Genomic DNA, 15,972 nt, shown 5'->3' with positions numbered 1-15,972 from the left:
ACCAACAACTGACCAGCAATAAAATTTGAGTCACACAAATGCCAGGCAATGACAATATCCAATAAAAGGCAACCATTGCCCCTTGACATTCAGTGATCTTACTATCACTGAATCCTAGGATTTTCATTGAACAAAAACTCAACGGTACTTGCCACATAAATGCAGTGGTTATAAGAGCAGGTCAGAGGCTAGGAATACTGAGATGAGTAACTCACCTCCTGACTCCCCAAAGCACATCCACTGTTTACAAGGGCTGTGATAGACTACTTCCCTCTCGCCTAGATGGATGCAGCTCCTAAAATGTTCCAAAAGCTTCACACCATCTAGGACGAAACAACCTGCTTTATTAGCACCACACCCATAAGCATCCGCTCACTCCACCACCAACTCTCAGTAGCAGTATGTGTGTACTACATTGTAGGTAAACCTACAGACCATGGTCTGCAGTGCTTTAAAAAGGCAGCTCACCACCACCTTCTCTAGAACAACTAAGGACAAGCAAAAAAATGCTAGTCAGTCAGCAATGCCCATATCCATGATTGAATTTAAAAAAAGGATAATTGGATTGTGGCATTGTCCTTTTAGGAAATTGAACCTATATTGTCCAGAGTTTAGAGGAATGAAAGGTAAGCTCATTGTCTAGCACATTAATATTCATTTATCAATGTAGGTGCAAGAAAAATGTTTTTGCCAACTGTTGCGGGCTAAAATAAGCAGGCAGTATCAGAATAAGGAGTCCACCATTTAAGATTGGGATGCAAGATTTGGAATTCTCTATGCCAGAGTACTCTGGCTCAGTCATTTAGTATGTCCAAGACAGCAATTAATAAATTTCTGGATAGTAAAAACGCCAAGGGATATGATGTTATCGTGGAAAATAGTATTGAGGTAGGGGAATCATTCGTGATCTAGCAGAATAGAGGAGCAGGCTCAAGTGGCTAAATGATCTTTTCCCTTTTTATTTCCCTTGTTCCTAAATGGAGTATTTTTAACATAAGGACACATGTCAACATACAAGTCTTTGTAAAGCGAAGAAAAATACATCACCAAAATGTCCATCTAGCAGAAATTTGTTTACCTTGGCACTGCACTCCTGTATATACAATAATGGAAATTATATTAATTAATCTCTACTTTGAATGTATCCATATTGCATGAAAATCTCAGAACCAACTGCTCATAAAAATTGTGGATAAATAACAAAAACAAGATTCCATTGTTTTCATACCTTAATCCTGCTTCAACCTCAATTCTCACATAGGGTGGTTTTATGCTTCTTAAGACAGAAATGCTGTCAATGAATTCATTGGCACAGTACTCTTGATTTCTTTCTTTGTGTGGAGCCAATGGGCAAATGAGCTGAAATTTCCTAACAGCTGTTCCTGCTGTATGATTGATTCACTCTCCTGTGGAATGGAAACAGCCATGACAAAATCCTCATCTCATATATTGTGCATGAAGCCACCTGAAAGAAATGGGGACCATAACAAGACATTTGTATTCAACCAGTAAGCATACAGCCCTAACTGAAGGAGGGAGGTATTTAAAATTGTTGCCATTGGTCTTAATAGTAAAAGATTCAGCATTTCATTTTTTTTTAATTAAGAAGTATCCCTTGGTGCTACTACCTTTCTTTGTATACATTGGAGCATGAATGCATGAGGCTCCAATGCCATTTCATCACAAAATGAACAGCAGCGAGTATTTTGATCCCAGCTTAACATTGGTTTCCTTGGCTCAGTGGTAGTTCTAGGAGAGCAGAGACATTAAGTGCTAACACATGTCAATCTGTTTGTTCAGATGTCACCATAAAATACAAGAGTGGAAGTAGGCCATTCCATTTATCAAGATCATGGCTGATCAGACATTCCTCAACACCATTTTCATGTCTTTTGCCTGTAACCTGTGATTTCCTTACTATCTGTGCCTTGAACATATTTAATGACAGCCTCAGTAACCCTCAGCAGGAAAGAATTCCATATATTCACTACGCTCTGAGAGAAGAAATTCCTTTACATGTCTTAATAGTGGGATTCCCTATTCTGAGATTATTGTGAAAGAATCCATATCATATATTGTAGGAGGAGCTGAATGGCCTGCCCAACATTTTTCCATTTGACAACACTTCAAGCAGATTATTTGGTAATTTACCTCATTTGTTTATGGAAGATTATGACCATGATTTTTTTATCTCTGTCTTGCTTATGAAGTTGGCCTTGCATGTGAAATTTCCTAGTGCTGTAACAAGCACTGTTTTCCTTTCTCATGTTTTCCTGCAAGAGAAAATATGAAGCACACTGACTATGCCACACTGATAACATTATAAATAAGCTGACTCATAGTGTTAACAGTATGATTTCATCTACATGGCAGGAAAGACAAGTCAAACTGATAGCGCAATGATCCAGGCATAATCTTATTTTGAAGCCCCAACATCGTCCACATGCTAAAACTACATTTAGCATGAAACATAACAGGTTTCTTTGCAAACAGTTATTGTAGATTTTAGTAGTTGAATCTCCTGATACATGGCTGGGACAGGATAGACAATAGTCTGAAACTAGTTTTGCAATGTTGGGAATGTGCTTTTTAAGAGTTATGCTGTTTAACAACATAATGTAACAGGTATATTGAGAATTTTGAACTCCCCTTTTATTCTGTTGCAGGAATCAGCTTGAACACTGTATCAGCAATCCAACTCCTTTTTCAAGGAACACAAGATCCAGTTCCCATGCTTTTTTGACTGAAACTGTATTCTCAGCTCCATTTGAATAAAACCATTACACAGAGAGAGAAGCAACAGACTTTGGTGCAGTTTTTAGTCTTGTATTATTACCACAGAAATGGGCAGGTCTTTCATCATTTTTGACTGTCATGGTTGATGATCTGAATATATAACAAGTGACTGCTTTTAAATTGATTTTGGACCTGCTGAAATTGTTAAACAATAATAATTATAGTAGAAATCAACTAATTGTATCTCTCTTTGCCTGATTGCGATCTTCATCTTCTTTGGTGGGAGACACTTTAATCTGTAAATAATTAGAGATAATCAGATTCCAACCAAGGGAATTTTATATTTACTGATGATAATCAGGTCTCTTGAAAGGACATTAAATTTGAATTACGTATCGGACAAATGTGACCAGTGTGCACTGGCTGCAAATAGCATGAGACCAACTTCAACAGCAGGGAAGTTCATAACTTGTCAGTAATTAAGAAGGCATATGACTCTTGTAAATTTCACATGCTTAAAAATAGGTTGCCTCAGTTTTTCTGCTATTTTCCCCCGATGTTGACTTGCCCAGCTATTGAGTCCTTTGACTGCTATATGATGACCAACTAAAAGCCGACCAGAGAACATTTAATCTCATAAGAAGCTTCAAGTCCTAAGGTTTCCAGTTCTCATTCAGGGCAGCTGTGATGAAACCAGGCAATGGAAGAATTAAGAAAAGGACTCCACCTGATCAGTCATCATTGAGCCCTTCTACAAAGCCTGATCTACCTGGTGAAGGAATTTGCAAGTATTAGGGCTGGATTGGCTTGGAGGAGATAAAAAATGTGAGTTGTGAAATTTTAAGGAGGTACCTTCCTGTGCCATTTTTTTTGTTCCTCCGGATGGAGCAATAAGGTAAGGAGATAAAGTTGGGCCAGCAGTCTCCAGAGGCAGGACCAAGATAGTAAATGTTGTAGCTGGCCAGTTAGAAGACATGCCTCCATTTGTTGGGACATTAGCCCAGTTGTAATTGTCACTTGTCATCCCCTCATCCTGGCAACAGAAGTGGTTCGTACACATGGCCAGGCATTTGCTTTTCCACATTACTTTATTAGGAATGCTTAGATGACCTCTGAGAAAGGTTAGTAATGCATTTAGCTTAGCAGGCAATAAGACACATCTTGCGTGGAAACGACAACTTATTTTGTTAACATTTACTTTTTAATAATCCGAACTTTGGAGAGTTTATTTTCCAGTGCTGTGTTTTTGCTTAAACAAGATTGAGTTATGAAGTAACTTTTGTCATCATCATCGATATATAAATAGATGCAGAGAGATCTTGGGGTACAAGTCCATAGCTCTCTGAAAATGGCAAAAAATGGGTGTGGCATGCTTGCCTCTATTGTTTGAGGCATTGAGTAGAAAAGTTGGCAGTCATGTTGCACCTGTATAAAAGTTTAGTGAGGCCATATTTGGCGTATTGTATGTATTTCTTGTCACTGTACTATAAGAGGGATGTGGAAGCTTTGGAGAAGGTGCAAAAGAGGTTTGCCAGGATGTTGCCTGAATTGGAATGCATTTGCTATAAAGAGAGGTTGGACAAACTTGGTTTGCTTTCACTAGTGTTAGAGGCTGAGGGGTGACCTGACAGAAGTAGATAAAACTATGAAAGGTTGGATCATCAGAGTTTATTTCTCCACGATGGATGTGCCAAATACTTGGGGTCATAGATTTAAGGTGAAAAGGTTGGAGGTTGGGTGAATATTTATAGGAGATATTAGGGGCGTTTTTTTTTATATACACAGAGTGTGGTAGGTGCTTGGAACACACTGCCAGGAGATGTGGGAGAAGCAGATACTTAACAATGTTTAAGAGGCATTTAAACATATGACCAGGCAGGGAATAGAGAGATCCAAACCATGTGCAGGCAGATGGTATTAGTTTAGTATGGCATCATTGTTTGTATAGACTGGGTAGGTTGAAGGGCATGTTTCTGTGCTGTTCTGTTCTGTGATTAAATGACTGTTGATTGGATTAGAAAATAAGCGGCATAATATATATCAAAGGGAAGTTGAATGTCTTTTTATTTTGATTGCCAACTTAGTGCCATGACCCCTATCTACCAAGATGAATCTGACTGTATCAGAATTACTGGCGTAGGGTTGGGTGGAAGGCCCCACAATGGAGTGAATAAGTGTAGGAGTACTGCATGCAGACTAACTATGCACATTGTCACCTCACGCTAATATTTTGGTAGAAATTAGAATGGGGAGTCTCAGAATTGGGACCCACCCATCATTCTGTTGAATGCTTAATTTGATCCATGCCACAAAAATCCAGGTTGAAATGCAAGCCAATTCACCTTTTCCTCCAGTTGCGTAGGCTGGTGCCACTGCTCACTTCTGAGAAATTATTACTTTGACAACTCCATTGCGAGTCACACTTTTCTATACCAAATTATTAATGCATAGGGTTTCTATAATTGTTGCTATGAATGCATTTACTGTGGAAGTATATTCACATTTTTTAAACATGGGCATCATGTTTTCCACAACCTTTCCTTACACATGGCCACGTTTCTAAAACTGCAGCACAGATCCTGCCAGCCAGTGCAAAGCAGAAATGAGCTAGGGAGGCACTGGGAAATTGGCATGAAACTCAGGTTGTTACTTTTGTGTCATTTTAAATTAATTGCCAAGTGGCAATGAATTGTTGTAGCGAGAGCTTGCAAGAGCAGAGAAGGTATCAGCCCTGCTGCATGACCTCCAGTCAGGAGCTGAACAAAATTAAATTGGACCTCAATATAGTATTTTGAGCGTTTATGCTCTTTATTATAGATGGTCAATTGCCTCTTTCACTGTACAGCTGCAGCATGATGGATTGAAAACACCCAAGTAGGTTATATTGGTAGTTTACTTGTGTGATGTATTTGGACCAGTTTTGGCACAGAACAAAACCTGGTCACAGAAGAAAATCCCCAAAACTGATATAGTCTCCATGTGCTAAATGTAGAACTCTATCTGCAAAGCTGATATGCTAGCCGTGTCTTTGAATTTGTTTAGTGAAAGTAAATATTTGGATATGCCTAACCAAAGTAAAGCTGCATCTTCTACCTCACTATAACTTTAAGAATGTACTCTTAAAAGGGTGTAATTAATTGAGCATTGCTAGAATCAGTGTTTTTGCCTAAACTATATATAAACTACATATAAACTCTATACCAGAAACTTAGATGAGATTCTAAGAGGCTGCTTAACTGAAGAGTGCATAACTAGGAAAACATAGTTTAGGCTGAATGCTGAGATGACGAGAAATTCCTTAATATGAAGGATTTGAGAATCTATGGAATTCTCTACCCCCGAGATCCATTGCCACCCATCTGATGAGTATATTCAAGATGCTGATCAATAGATTTTTGGGCGCTAAGAGGATCAAGAGACTTTTAAAAAGAAAATTACTTACATTATGTATCACCTTTCGTATCCACTGACATCCCAATGGATCTTACAGTAATACTGAAAATATGACCAATCTGCATGGAACAAGCTCCTTCAAAGAAAATTGTGATAACAGATAATGTTTTTGTGCTGTCACAACACCGGATGTCGTGTTTTTCTTTGAAATATTGTTATGGATGTTTCTACATTCATCGAAGAGGACAAAGTGAAAACCTTAGTTTAGCATCTTACCTGATAGTCAGTGGGTCCAACCTGTGTCTCAGTCTTGAGTTTGTGCTCAGGTCCTGAACTGGGACTTGAGTCAGCTAGAAATATAACCAACTTAACCATGTAACCATGTGCAGTCAAAATCTTATTGAATGATAGTGAAACAGGCTGAAGGGGCAGTTTGGTATTGCATTATGATATTATTTATGAATGTGGATAACTAGTATTTGACTTCCATTATTTAATTTTAATACCTCAGACTTGGACTAAAAATGGTTTTAAAGAGGACACTGATATGAAATAATTGCTGTTGTCAACTGACAAACCCAGCCAATCTACATAGAATGTACAAAACCGGCAGTCTCAAAGTTACCACTTTAACCAAGAAGCAATGAAACTAAAGTTCCAGGAATTTCACATCTGTTGTTTTAGTAACTCAATAATTGTACATCTTGAAGAGATGGATGGTTATCTACAAGTATCCACCTTGAAATGAAACACAGGCACAGATACCAGTATCCATAAAGGAATGTCATAATCAATAACTTTGAGCAAAAGAGGAAAGCATCTCTCTCTCTCTCTCTCTCTCTCTCTCTCTCTCTCTCTCTCTCTCTCTCTCTCTCTCCCCCCCTCTCCTCCACACTATCACAGAAACCAGCAGTGAAACAGCAACTTGGAAAAAATGTTCAGTCAGAACTTAAGACCTCCAAACCTCGCCACTGCTAACGTGATGGGATTGGAAAGAAACAGGAAAGTTACTCAGCTTTTCCTACATTCTGATGACCCAAGATCTTGAATATCTCCAACTTTATTTGCCTTTACTTTCCAATCTGGAAAGACACCTCTCCCCACTGTTATGTTAGTTCATTACCTATATTTGCAATTGTTGTTGGTTTTATTTTATTTTGCGGGTAGCAGTTATAAAATTTCATTCTCATTCAAGAGAACCTTGAAATTAGCTCGCCTTCATTTTTGATCTGGTTAACTAAAATTCATTGAAGTGTAATAGCCCTATGCTACAGGGGAAAAAAGTTGCTATATCTTATCAAAGACTGAGTGATTAAAAAATTAAGACTGAGTGCTGTGACTGTCCTCATTTGGGTGCATTTGGGTTTTGGGCATACGCCACTCATTCCTGGTGAAGGGCTTATGCCCAAAACATTGATTCTCCTGCTCCTCAGATGCTACCCTGTGCTTTTCCTGCACCACACTCTTGAGACTGTCCTCATTTGGGTGTAACAATTGTCTGATCGTTGTGCTTTTACTGTGGACATAGGTAGTATGTAAGGTGGTTTATGTTTATAAAGAGTTCTAAAAGGAAGCTAGCTCTTTTGTAATATTACATAACATTGTGGAGCAAAATGTCAAATATAATAGTCCTATATTATCACCTGTTAACCACAAACTTTGATAATTAGGCACTTGATCCAATTTGCTACCGTTGAAGATTAAAACTTCTGCTCTCAATCTCTTATTTGGTACATTCAAATTCCTGATTCAAATCTGACGCTGCCTTTTTAGGCTGGTGTGGCAAAATGCTGGGTGATGTAACCCACATAGATAATGGAGTACTTCATTAATATCACTTAAATATGTAATAGAGAACATAACTTCAAGTTATAATAAATAAGCCAGAATAATAATAATAATTCCTGATTAAGGGCTTATGCCGAAAATATCAATTCTCCTGCTCCTCGGATGCTGCCTGACCTGCAGTGCTTTTCCAGCAACAGTCTCTCGACTCTGATCTCCCGCATCTACAGTCCTCACTTTCTCCTATCTTGGCATATGGTCTTGGAATACATCACTAGGATGGAGGTAAAAACTTCAGTTTGTCTGTGTGTCTACCTGCTGTCAGGTTTATCGCTAGTACTATAAGATTAGGGTTGCAACTTGCAGTTATCTGTGGACTTTGATGTGCTTATCATGGATGCAAGTTTGGAAACTTGTTTGGCATTGTTTTTTGGTTGGCTGTTCTCATGCTGCTGTGGAAATTGTGTTGTTACTTTGGATTTCTTTGGGTAATAGGATATCCTTCATATCCTTATGTGGAACACTGATTACGTCACAAAATTGAAACCTGCCACATCCATGCAAGACTCAAATGTTCCACTGAACCTTTGACTTGCATTAGTTGTTCCAGAGTCAAGCACTTTAACGCGCTGTTGTCTTGCTACAATTACTTTGAAGATGTTCTTCTATCACAATATTCTTCAGATTTGCTGGAGAATTTGATGAGTATTAAGGCAATGACGAGTTCCATAAGCTTTTCAGCTAAATTAGCTTCAGTGAAATCACATTCCATACCTTTGCTTTGACGCCAGACTACAAACTGGAGGATCATTTCACCTGGCCGTTGGCAAAATTGACTGAAAATATAAGCCATCTTCCAAAATGTAAACATTAATGAACACAGTTATTGGGATCTTTGCTATCAATATCAACAATTGCAGGATGATTTTATTTTTTTTAATCCTTCAGTGCCCAAGTGAGGAGACATTTGTGGATTTGAAGGTAATTGGTAAAGAATAATTGTCTTTAAATAATATCAAAGGAAGCAGTGAGGACATAATGCATGCTTTATTTTCACATGTTTTCTGAGAGGAAAGATGATAGATCCAACTGTGAATACATGAGCCTTTTTAAAAATTGAAATGGATTTTGTCTAAATAATTTTCTCTTTTGTACTGAGCACTGTTTCAGTATCTTTTAAACTGATTTTTGAAACTGGAGTTTCTTGGTTTTCATGTAAACTGCTTGTTTAAATAAAAAAAGAGAGAAATAGATAATGTACTTACTGAGCTTCCATTCAGGTTTTCAACTTTTAGTTTTGATGATGCACTTCATTCTTGGTTGTGCTTATAAGATGCAGCTCTGCATTTGTGCAGATTGATGGATGATTTTGGGAAAAAAATCTTTATACAACTGCTGTGCTGTTGTTAGCTTTCAGCTACTGTCACTAGCTAGCTGCTATGTTCAGCTTTTTAGTGCCTACTTCCTATGACTAGATGTACTTTTTTTATGTTTAGCCCTCAAACATTATTACCAGTTCTTGTTGAGTAGACGTCTTGACATTTGCATGGTGACATCATAGAATCCCTACAAAGTTGAAACAAGCCAGTTGGCCCATTGAGTCCACACTGACCCTCCAAAGAGCACCCACCCAGACTCAACCCTCTATCTTATCCACATACCCTGCAATCCCAACAGCTAATTTACCAAGCCTTCATGTCCTTGTACGCTACGGGCAATTTAGCATGGCCAATCAACCAAACCTTTGGACTGTGGGAGAAAACCGGAGCATCTGGAGAAAACCCATGCCTACACAGGGAGAGCGTGCAAACTGCATGCAGTCTTCATTTTGACCACTGAGCCACCATCCAGCAGACTCAAAACAATCTGGGTTCTGTGCATTATGTACACAGCTGACTGAACACATTACAGACTTTATTATGCAGTTACTGAAGGCATGGTGGACATCTTTCATATCAGAATGTTGTATGCCATAAAACATACCGACCTGTCAGGTCTGCATCTATCACATAGTATAACATTTTCCATTATAAATATGAAGATAGGGATGAATAAAAATGTTGACAGTGTGACATAGAAGGTTTGACAAAATATTATGTCAGGAAGTTTAACAGGCAAGGGATACATGTTACAGATATCTCTGCTTTTCACAACTCAGGCAGTTATGAGACTCCAAGTTGAAAGCATTGTTCTACTTCACAACCCGGGAGTAAATTGTTCGGTTTTTACCTTGGTGTTAACCTGGGAGCAAGTCATCTGCCTGCTTCCATTTGACTTTTATTTAATTCAAAAGTTGAAAATCAACACAATTCAATATTGGAATAGTGGTATTATGGCTATACTATAATCTGGAGGCACAGGCTAATGTTTAGTGAAATTGCAATATAATTAATACATCCAAACTTTAAATCTAGTTTCATTGATGTAACCATGACAATTATCATTGTTGTTAAAACGGATTCTGGTTCATAAATGTCTTTTAGGGAAGGAACTGTGCCATTCTTACCTGGTCTGACCTACATGTGACTGCGGGTATTGATAATTAAGAATTGGCAATAAATACAAGAAAGTTTCTTCTCCAGAACTTGAATAGAGCATGTTCTGCACACTTAAAGAAGACTTAAAAGTATGCCTACTTATTCACCTGATTAAACTGCAGCTCTTCCAACTTGACTAAAAGAACCTGTATAACTTCTGCTTCACTTCTAAGGTGGTCCAACCCTATTTAGAAATGTATCTTACTTGGTTCATACATTTGATGAGCTGTCATTTTTCCACCAATATATTTCAACACTTATTTCTTTATTTCTCATCTGGGCTAAATCATTAATTCCTTTAAACCACTTCCTGAAATATTGATTTAAATTCTTATTGGGAGCAGTGGCTGGACACACTGGTTACAAGTTTGCAAAATGTACTGCTATTACTTAACAAATGATTCCAACATTATTCCAAAGATTGATGTGAGATGAATCAACACACTTTTTGCCTTTGAGTAAGTTTGTCATATTGTAGTTTTCAAATCTCTGGTATTTCTCAAGAAATCAACAATTTTGGAAAATTACAATCAATGCATCCATTACAACCTTTAGGATCATACGAAGCAAGCCGTCTGGGCCGGGAGACTTACCTGCCCTTAGCTCTAATAGTTTGTCTAATGCGACTTCTCTAGGGATGAAGATGGTACTTAATTTAGTATTAATAGAACATTTGCACTCTAAAGCCTGACACAAAATCTGTTTATCTCTTTTGCCATTTCCTTGTTCCCCATAACCGTCTGCCCGGATTTGTTTTCTAAGGGATTGATGTTCACTTTGACCTCTGTCTTCTTTTTAATACATATAAAGAAACTGTTATTGTTAAGTTTTTATATTGTTCGCAAGTTTGCCCTTGTAGTTTATTTTCTGTCTTTATATTTTTAGTTGTCTTTTGCTGGATTCTGAATTAGTTCTGGCCTTCCAGACAATCACTAACTCTTGTCTCCTTATATATTTTGCTTTCAACTTAACGCATTCGACTTCTTTGGTTAGGCATGGTTGGTTAATGCCTCAAACTTTCCTCCTTACTGGATGCATTTTTTTCTGAGAGTAAAAAATGACTGCCACTGCTTTACTTGCTGTCTTTCTGGCTAATCTGCCCAGTCCATTTTAGCTAACAATCCTGATACTTTTTAATTCCCTTTAAATTATTAAAAAGTTGTTTCTGACCCAAGTTTCCTTGCATTTGGAATTTAATGTTAAGTTCATTCACATTATGATCTCTACTTCCTAGCGGATCATTTACTCATTGGTAATTTATTAAACTCATAACCAGACCTAAAATAGACTGTACCTTGCATGGCTGCATGACATATTGCTGGAGGAAAGTATCGCTAATACTCTATGAATTTGTTGCGCTAGCTACTCTGTTCAACTTGATTGACCCAAACCAAAAAGATGATGAAAGTCACCCATAATTAAAACTTACTTTCTTTCAACTTGTGGGCGGCACGGTGGCACAACGGTTAGCACTGTTGCCTCACAGCGCCTGAGACCCGGCTTCAATTCCCGATTCAGGCGACTGACTGTGTGGAGTTTGCACATTCTCCCCGTGTCTGCGTGGGTTTCCTCCAGGTGCTCCGGTTTCCTCCCACAGTCCAAAGATGTGTGGGTCAGGTGAATTGGCCATGCTAAATTGCCCCTAGTGTTAGGTAAAGGGGAAATGTAGGGATATGGGTGGGTTGCGCTTCGGCGGGTCGGTGTGGACTTGTTGGGCCGAAGGGCCTGTTTCCACACTGTAAGTAATCTAATCTAATCTAAAACTTACTCTTTGAGACTCCCTGTTTCACGAAACTCCAATTGCACTCTAATATAACAAAGCAACACTCCAGGATTTCATGGTCATCTTTAGACTCTTGACTCCATATTCTTTATTGCATTCAAATTCCATAGTGAGGTTCAAACTGGGTTCCCAGAACATTATTCTGTTAAAATGTCCTTTTCGTAAAATCCATTTTTATTTTTAAAGCTATTATTAATTCTGCTACTGCTCTTGTTCGTAGAGCTTTCTGCATAATAAACCTCAAATTTATGACTTAATCCATTAAATTTTGGTTGTCCCTATTTATATTATGAACACATTATAATATTGAATGGCTCCTTTTCCGTTCCAACAAGGAATCTATGGTCACTCATCATAGCAAACAGAAAAGTCTGGTTTAGTAATTATGAACAGAATCAATAACGATCTGAATTCTGGGTGAGATAATTGCTGTGGGTGAATTTCTGTCTTCATCTATCAGTGTGAAATATAGCACCAGCAATTGGTACCTCAAGAGAAGTGAGCAAGTTGCTGTGCTGGGAACTGATTATTGGTCTTGATTCTGGCATGTGAAAACTATTCTCTGAGGAATACTGTTCAGTGAATTGCAGATGTTTTCCAGAGATAATTCCTTAGTCTTTTGAATCGTCAGTTTGATGTAAGGCCAATTATTAGTTTCCTCATTTTCAGGAAACACAATGACTTTTCTGAAAACAAAATGTTCAGACATATGTTGTTGAAAGCTATACCTTTATTAAGTATTCGAAGATCCTTAATAGGCTTAAAAAAAACTTCACAACATCTTTCCCGACAAATTATACTTTAGTTTTGCAGAAGTTATTTAGCTATACAACACCAAAATACAACATGTTTGGAAAAATATAGCAGAATAGACAATTATAAAGATCGAATAATGTGATTATTTATTATTATCTTAGAGAGTATGAAGAACAGATAACTGAGACTATCTTCATATTACATCTGGATATGTTTCTTGTCTTGGTTATTTCATCCAATTTGAGTTATTTCAGTTTTCTAATATACTATTGTTAAAGCTAAATTCTATGTGCTATTAAAACATCGAAGTTACAAAGCTTAAGCAATCATTTGATATTGGTATAGGTACATTTTTATAAAATATGTTAAAGAAGGAAACTAATAAAACAAGACTATTGTGATGTGATTGACCGCTGTGATGTCTTATGGCTGAAACCCCTTGCAATAGCAACTCCTGTCTTTCAAGCTCCTTTCCAAATTTCAAGATTTTTCCATTCACAGCATTCAAATTATTATAGATGAGACCAAGGAGGAGACATTCTGTAGCCCCTGAAAACTGGTGTGGGATGCAGGATTAAATTATATTATTCAATTAATTATTAGGTGTGCTATTGAGTGGCTACATCTCTGACCATGAACCCTAAATCCATACTTGGCTAGCACCAACTAAAGCAAGTCTGTACTATTTAAAGCAAGCCAATACACCTTAAATCAAGATCCATTTAGGCTGCAGCAGTTGCAAGTAGCTGAACTGAAGGAAGAATGAATATGGCATAAAATCTCAGAGAACATGCTCCAAGATTCTCTTACACTGCATTAGAGGCCTTGTGGTCCTTTGTATTCAGGGGCTCAGAAGGCTTCCAGACAAATGTAGTGAGGCAGTGGGACCAGATAATCAACACTCAATTCAATCAGTATTACCCTGAGGAATTAGAAGCAGTGTCTGGGTCTCATCCTCAACAGTAACTTCCCTTCTGCTGAGGTACTGGTCTAATCACTACATCGACTTTATTCAGTCTATAAACCACAACACATCCTAACACTAATTCCTTCACTGCACCTATTTTTGTAAATGTGTTCATGGGAGCTGGGCATCACTTGATAAGCTGGCAGGACCATCCATAATTGCCATGGATAAGGTCATGATGTGTTGCCTTCTTTAATTACTGCAGTAATGAAGAGTAGGAACTTCCACATCACTTAGGAATGGACTTCCAGGATATTGGCCCAGTGGAAATTAAGGATTGGTATTATAATCTCAAGTCAGGATGGTGTGTGACCTGGTGGGAACTTGCAGATAGTGTGTTCACATGCATCTGCTGCCTTTGTCCTTCTAGGTGGTAGACAGAATATTTTTGAAAAATGCTGTTTAAGAAGACTTGGCAAATTCCAGCAGTGCATCTTGTGGATGGTACTGCTGCCACTGTGTGTTGGTGGTGAAGGGAGTGAAGTTTGAAGGTACTAGATGGGGTGCCAATCAAGTATGTTGCTTTAACAATAAAATACTATGGATTCAGAAAACTTGAAATAAAAGCAGAAATAGCTGGAGACAACAGGTCTGGCAGCATGTGTGGAGGGACGAAACAGAGTTAATGTTACAAATCAAGTATGATTATTCTTTGAGTAAGGGCTTATGCTCGAAACGTCGAATTCTCTATTCCTGAGATGCTGCCTAACCTGCTGTGCTTTGACCAGCAACACATTTGCAGCTGATTATTCTTTGAAACTAATTTCTGAAGATATTGATAGTAGAGAGTTCAATAATGGTAAGTGCCATTGAACATCGAGAAGTGATGGCTGGATTCTCTCTTGTTGAAGACAATCATTGCCTGGCACTTGTGTAGTGCAAATGTTATTTGCCATTGATCAGCCTTAACCAAGATATTGTCCAGGTCTTGCTGTATTTGAACATAGACTGATTGAGGAGCTGTGATCAGGGATGAACATTGTGCTACTACTAATGACCATCCCCACTCCTGATGTTTTGGTGAAGGTCATTGATGAAGCAGCAGAAGACACTAGCCTTAAGAACTCCTTAGTGATGTCCAGAAACTAGGATGGCTGACCCCAGCAGCCACAACCTTTCTTTGTAATAAGTAATATTCCATCCAGTAGAGTTTTCTCCATGATTGCAGCTTTGCTCAGGCTCCATAATGCCATACCCAATCCAATGCTGCCTTGATGTTAAGAGCAGTCACTCTCACGTCTGGGGTTCAGCTCCTAGCTGCTTGCTTGGGCAAATGTTGTAAAGAGTTCAGGAGATGAGTGGCTCTGGCAGAACCCAAGCTCTGCATCAGTGAGCAGGTTATTTCTTTGCATGTGTCACTAGACAGCATTGTCAACAACCCTTTCCATTAGATCGATGTGTGAGTATACTGATGGCCAGATTGGCTATGTCCTGCCTTTTGTGCCTGGGACATACCTGGGCAGTTTTCTACAATGCTGGTTATATGCCAGTATTGTTGGTGTACTGGAACAGCTTGGGTAGTGGCTGCTGCTGGACCACCAGTCTTCAGCACAATTGTAGGAAGTGTAAGGGCCTTTGCAATATCCACAGTTTTCAGTGAGTGATGAGGCATGAATGGTCCTTAACCAGAGTTGAAGATAAGGACAATAGTGCTGGGTTGCTGGAGGTTCTGCTGCAGAGGGATCAAATGAGAATTTGATGGGTTGGCTAAGAGACAGGAGTTGATGGGCACACACACAAAACTGCTTGATGCATTGGCTGACCCCTCAGAAAGGTTATGAGCACCATCAAGAGCATGGAGGAGTCTGGCAGCAACAACATTCATGCCTTTCCAATAAGGACATGTGGACAAGATGAAAACACTTGTAAATACAACCAATATGCAGGGTCTGTTGGCAAAAGGCATGCAATATCATGAGAGCTGCAATGAAAATTCAGACTGAAGTCCTGCAAGCTCACTTTGTTAACAGATAAGTGTATTTTCTGCCACATAAGCTTCAGGAAGACTGGCTTGA

At 38.5% G+C, this 15,972-nt stretch overlaps 1 protein-coding gene across 1 annotated transcript in view; it reads left to right on the top strand.

Annotated features, from left to right (window-relative positions):
• odr4 (odr-4 GPCR localization factor homolog) overlaps positions 1 to 2,796 on the top strand; it is a 117,869-nt gene extending 115,073 nt beyond the window's left edge. The window contains exon 17 of the mRNA XM_060829755.1: positions 2,667 to 2,796. Coding sequence (XP_060685738.1) covers positions 2,667 to 2,678 — 12 coding nt within the window. The 3' untranslated portion in view covers positions 2,679 to 2,796. The remainder of the gene's footprint in view (positions 1 to 2,666) is intronic.
• The last annotated feature ends 13,176 nt before the right edge of the window (positions 2,797 to 15,972 follow it).

This window comes from Hemiscyllium ocellatum, chromosome 9, assembly GCF_020745735.1.
Source record: "Hemiscyllium ocellatum isolate sHemOce1 chromosome 9, sHemOce1.pat.X.cur, whole genome shotgun sequence".
In the NCBI taxonomy this organism is placed as follows: Eukaryota; Metazoa; Chordata; class Chondrichthyes; order Orectolobiformes; family Hemiscylliidae; genus Hemiscyllium; species Hemiscyllium ocellatum.
This window is presented reverse-complemented; position numbering and strand designations above follow the sequence as displayed.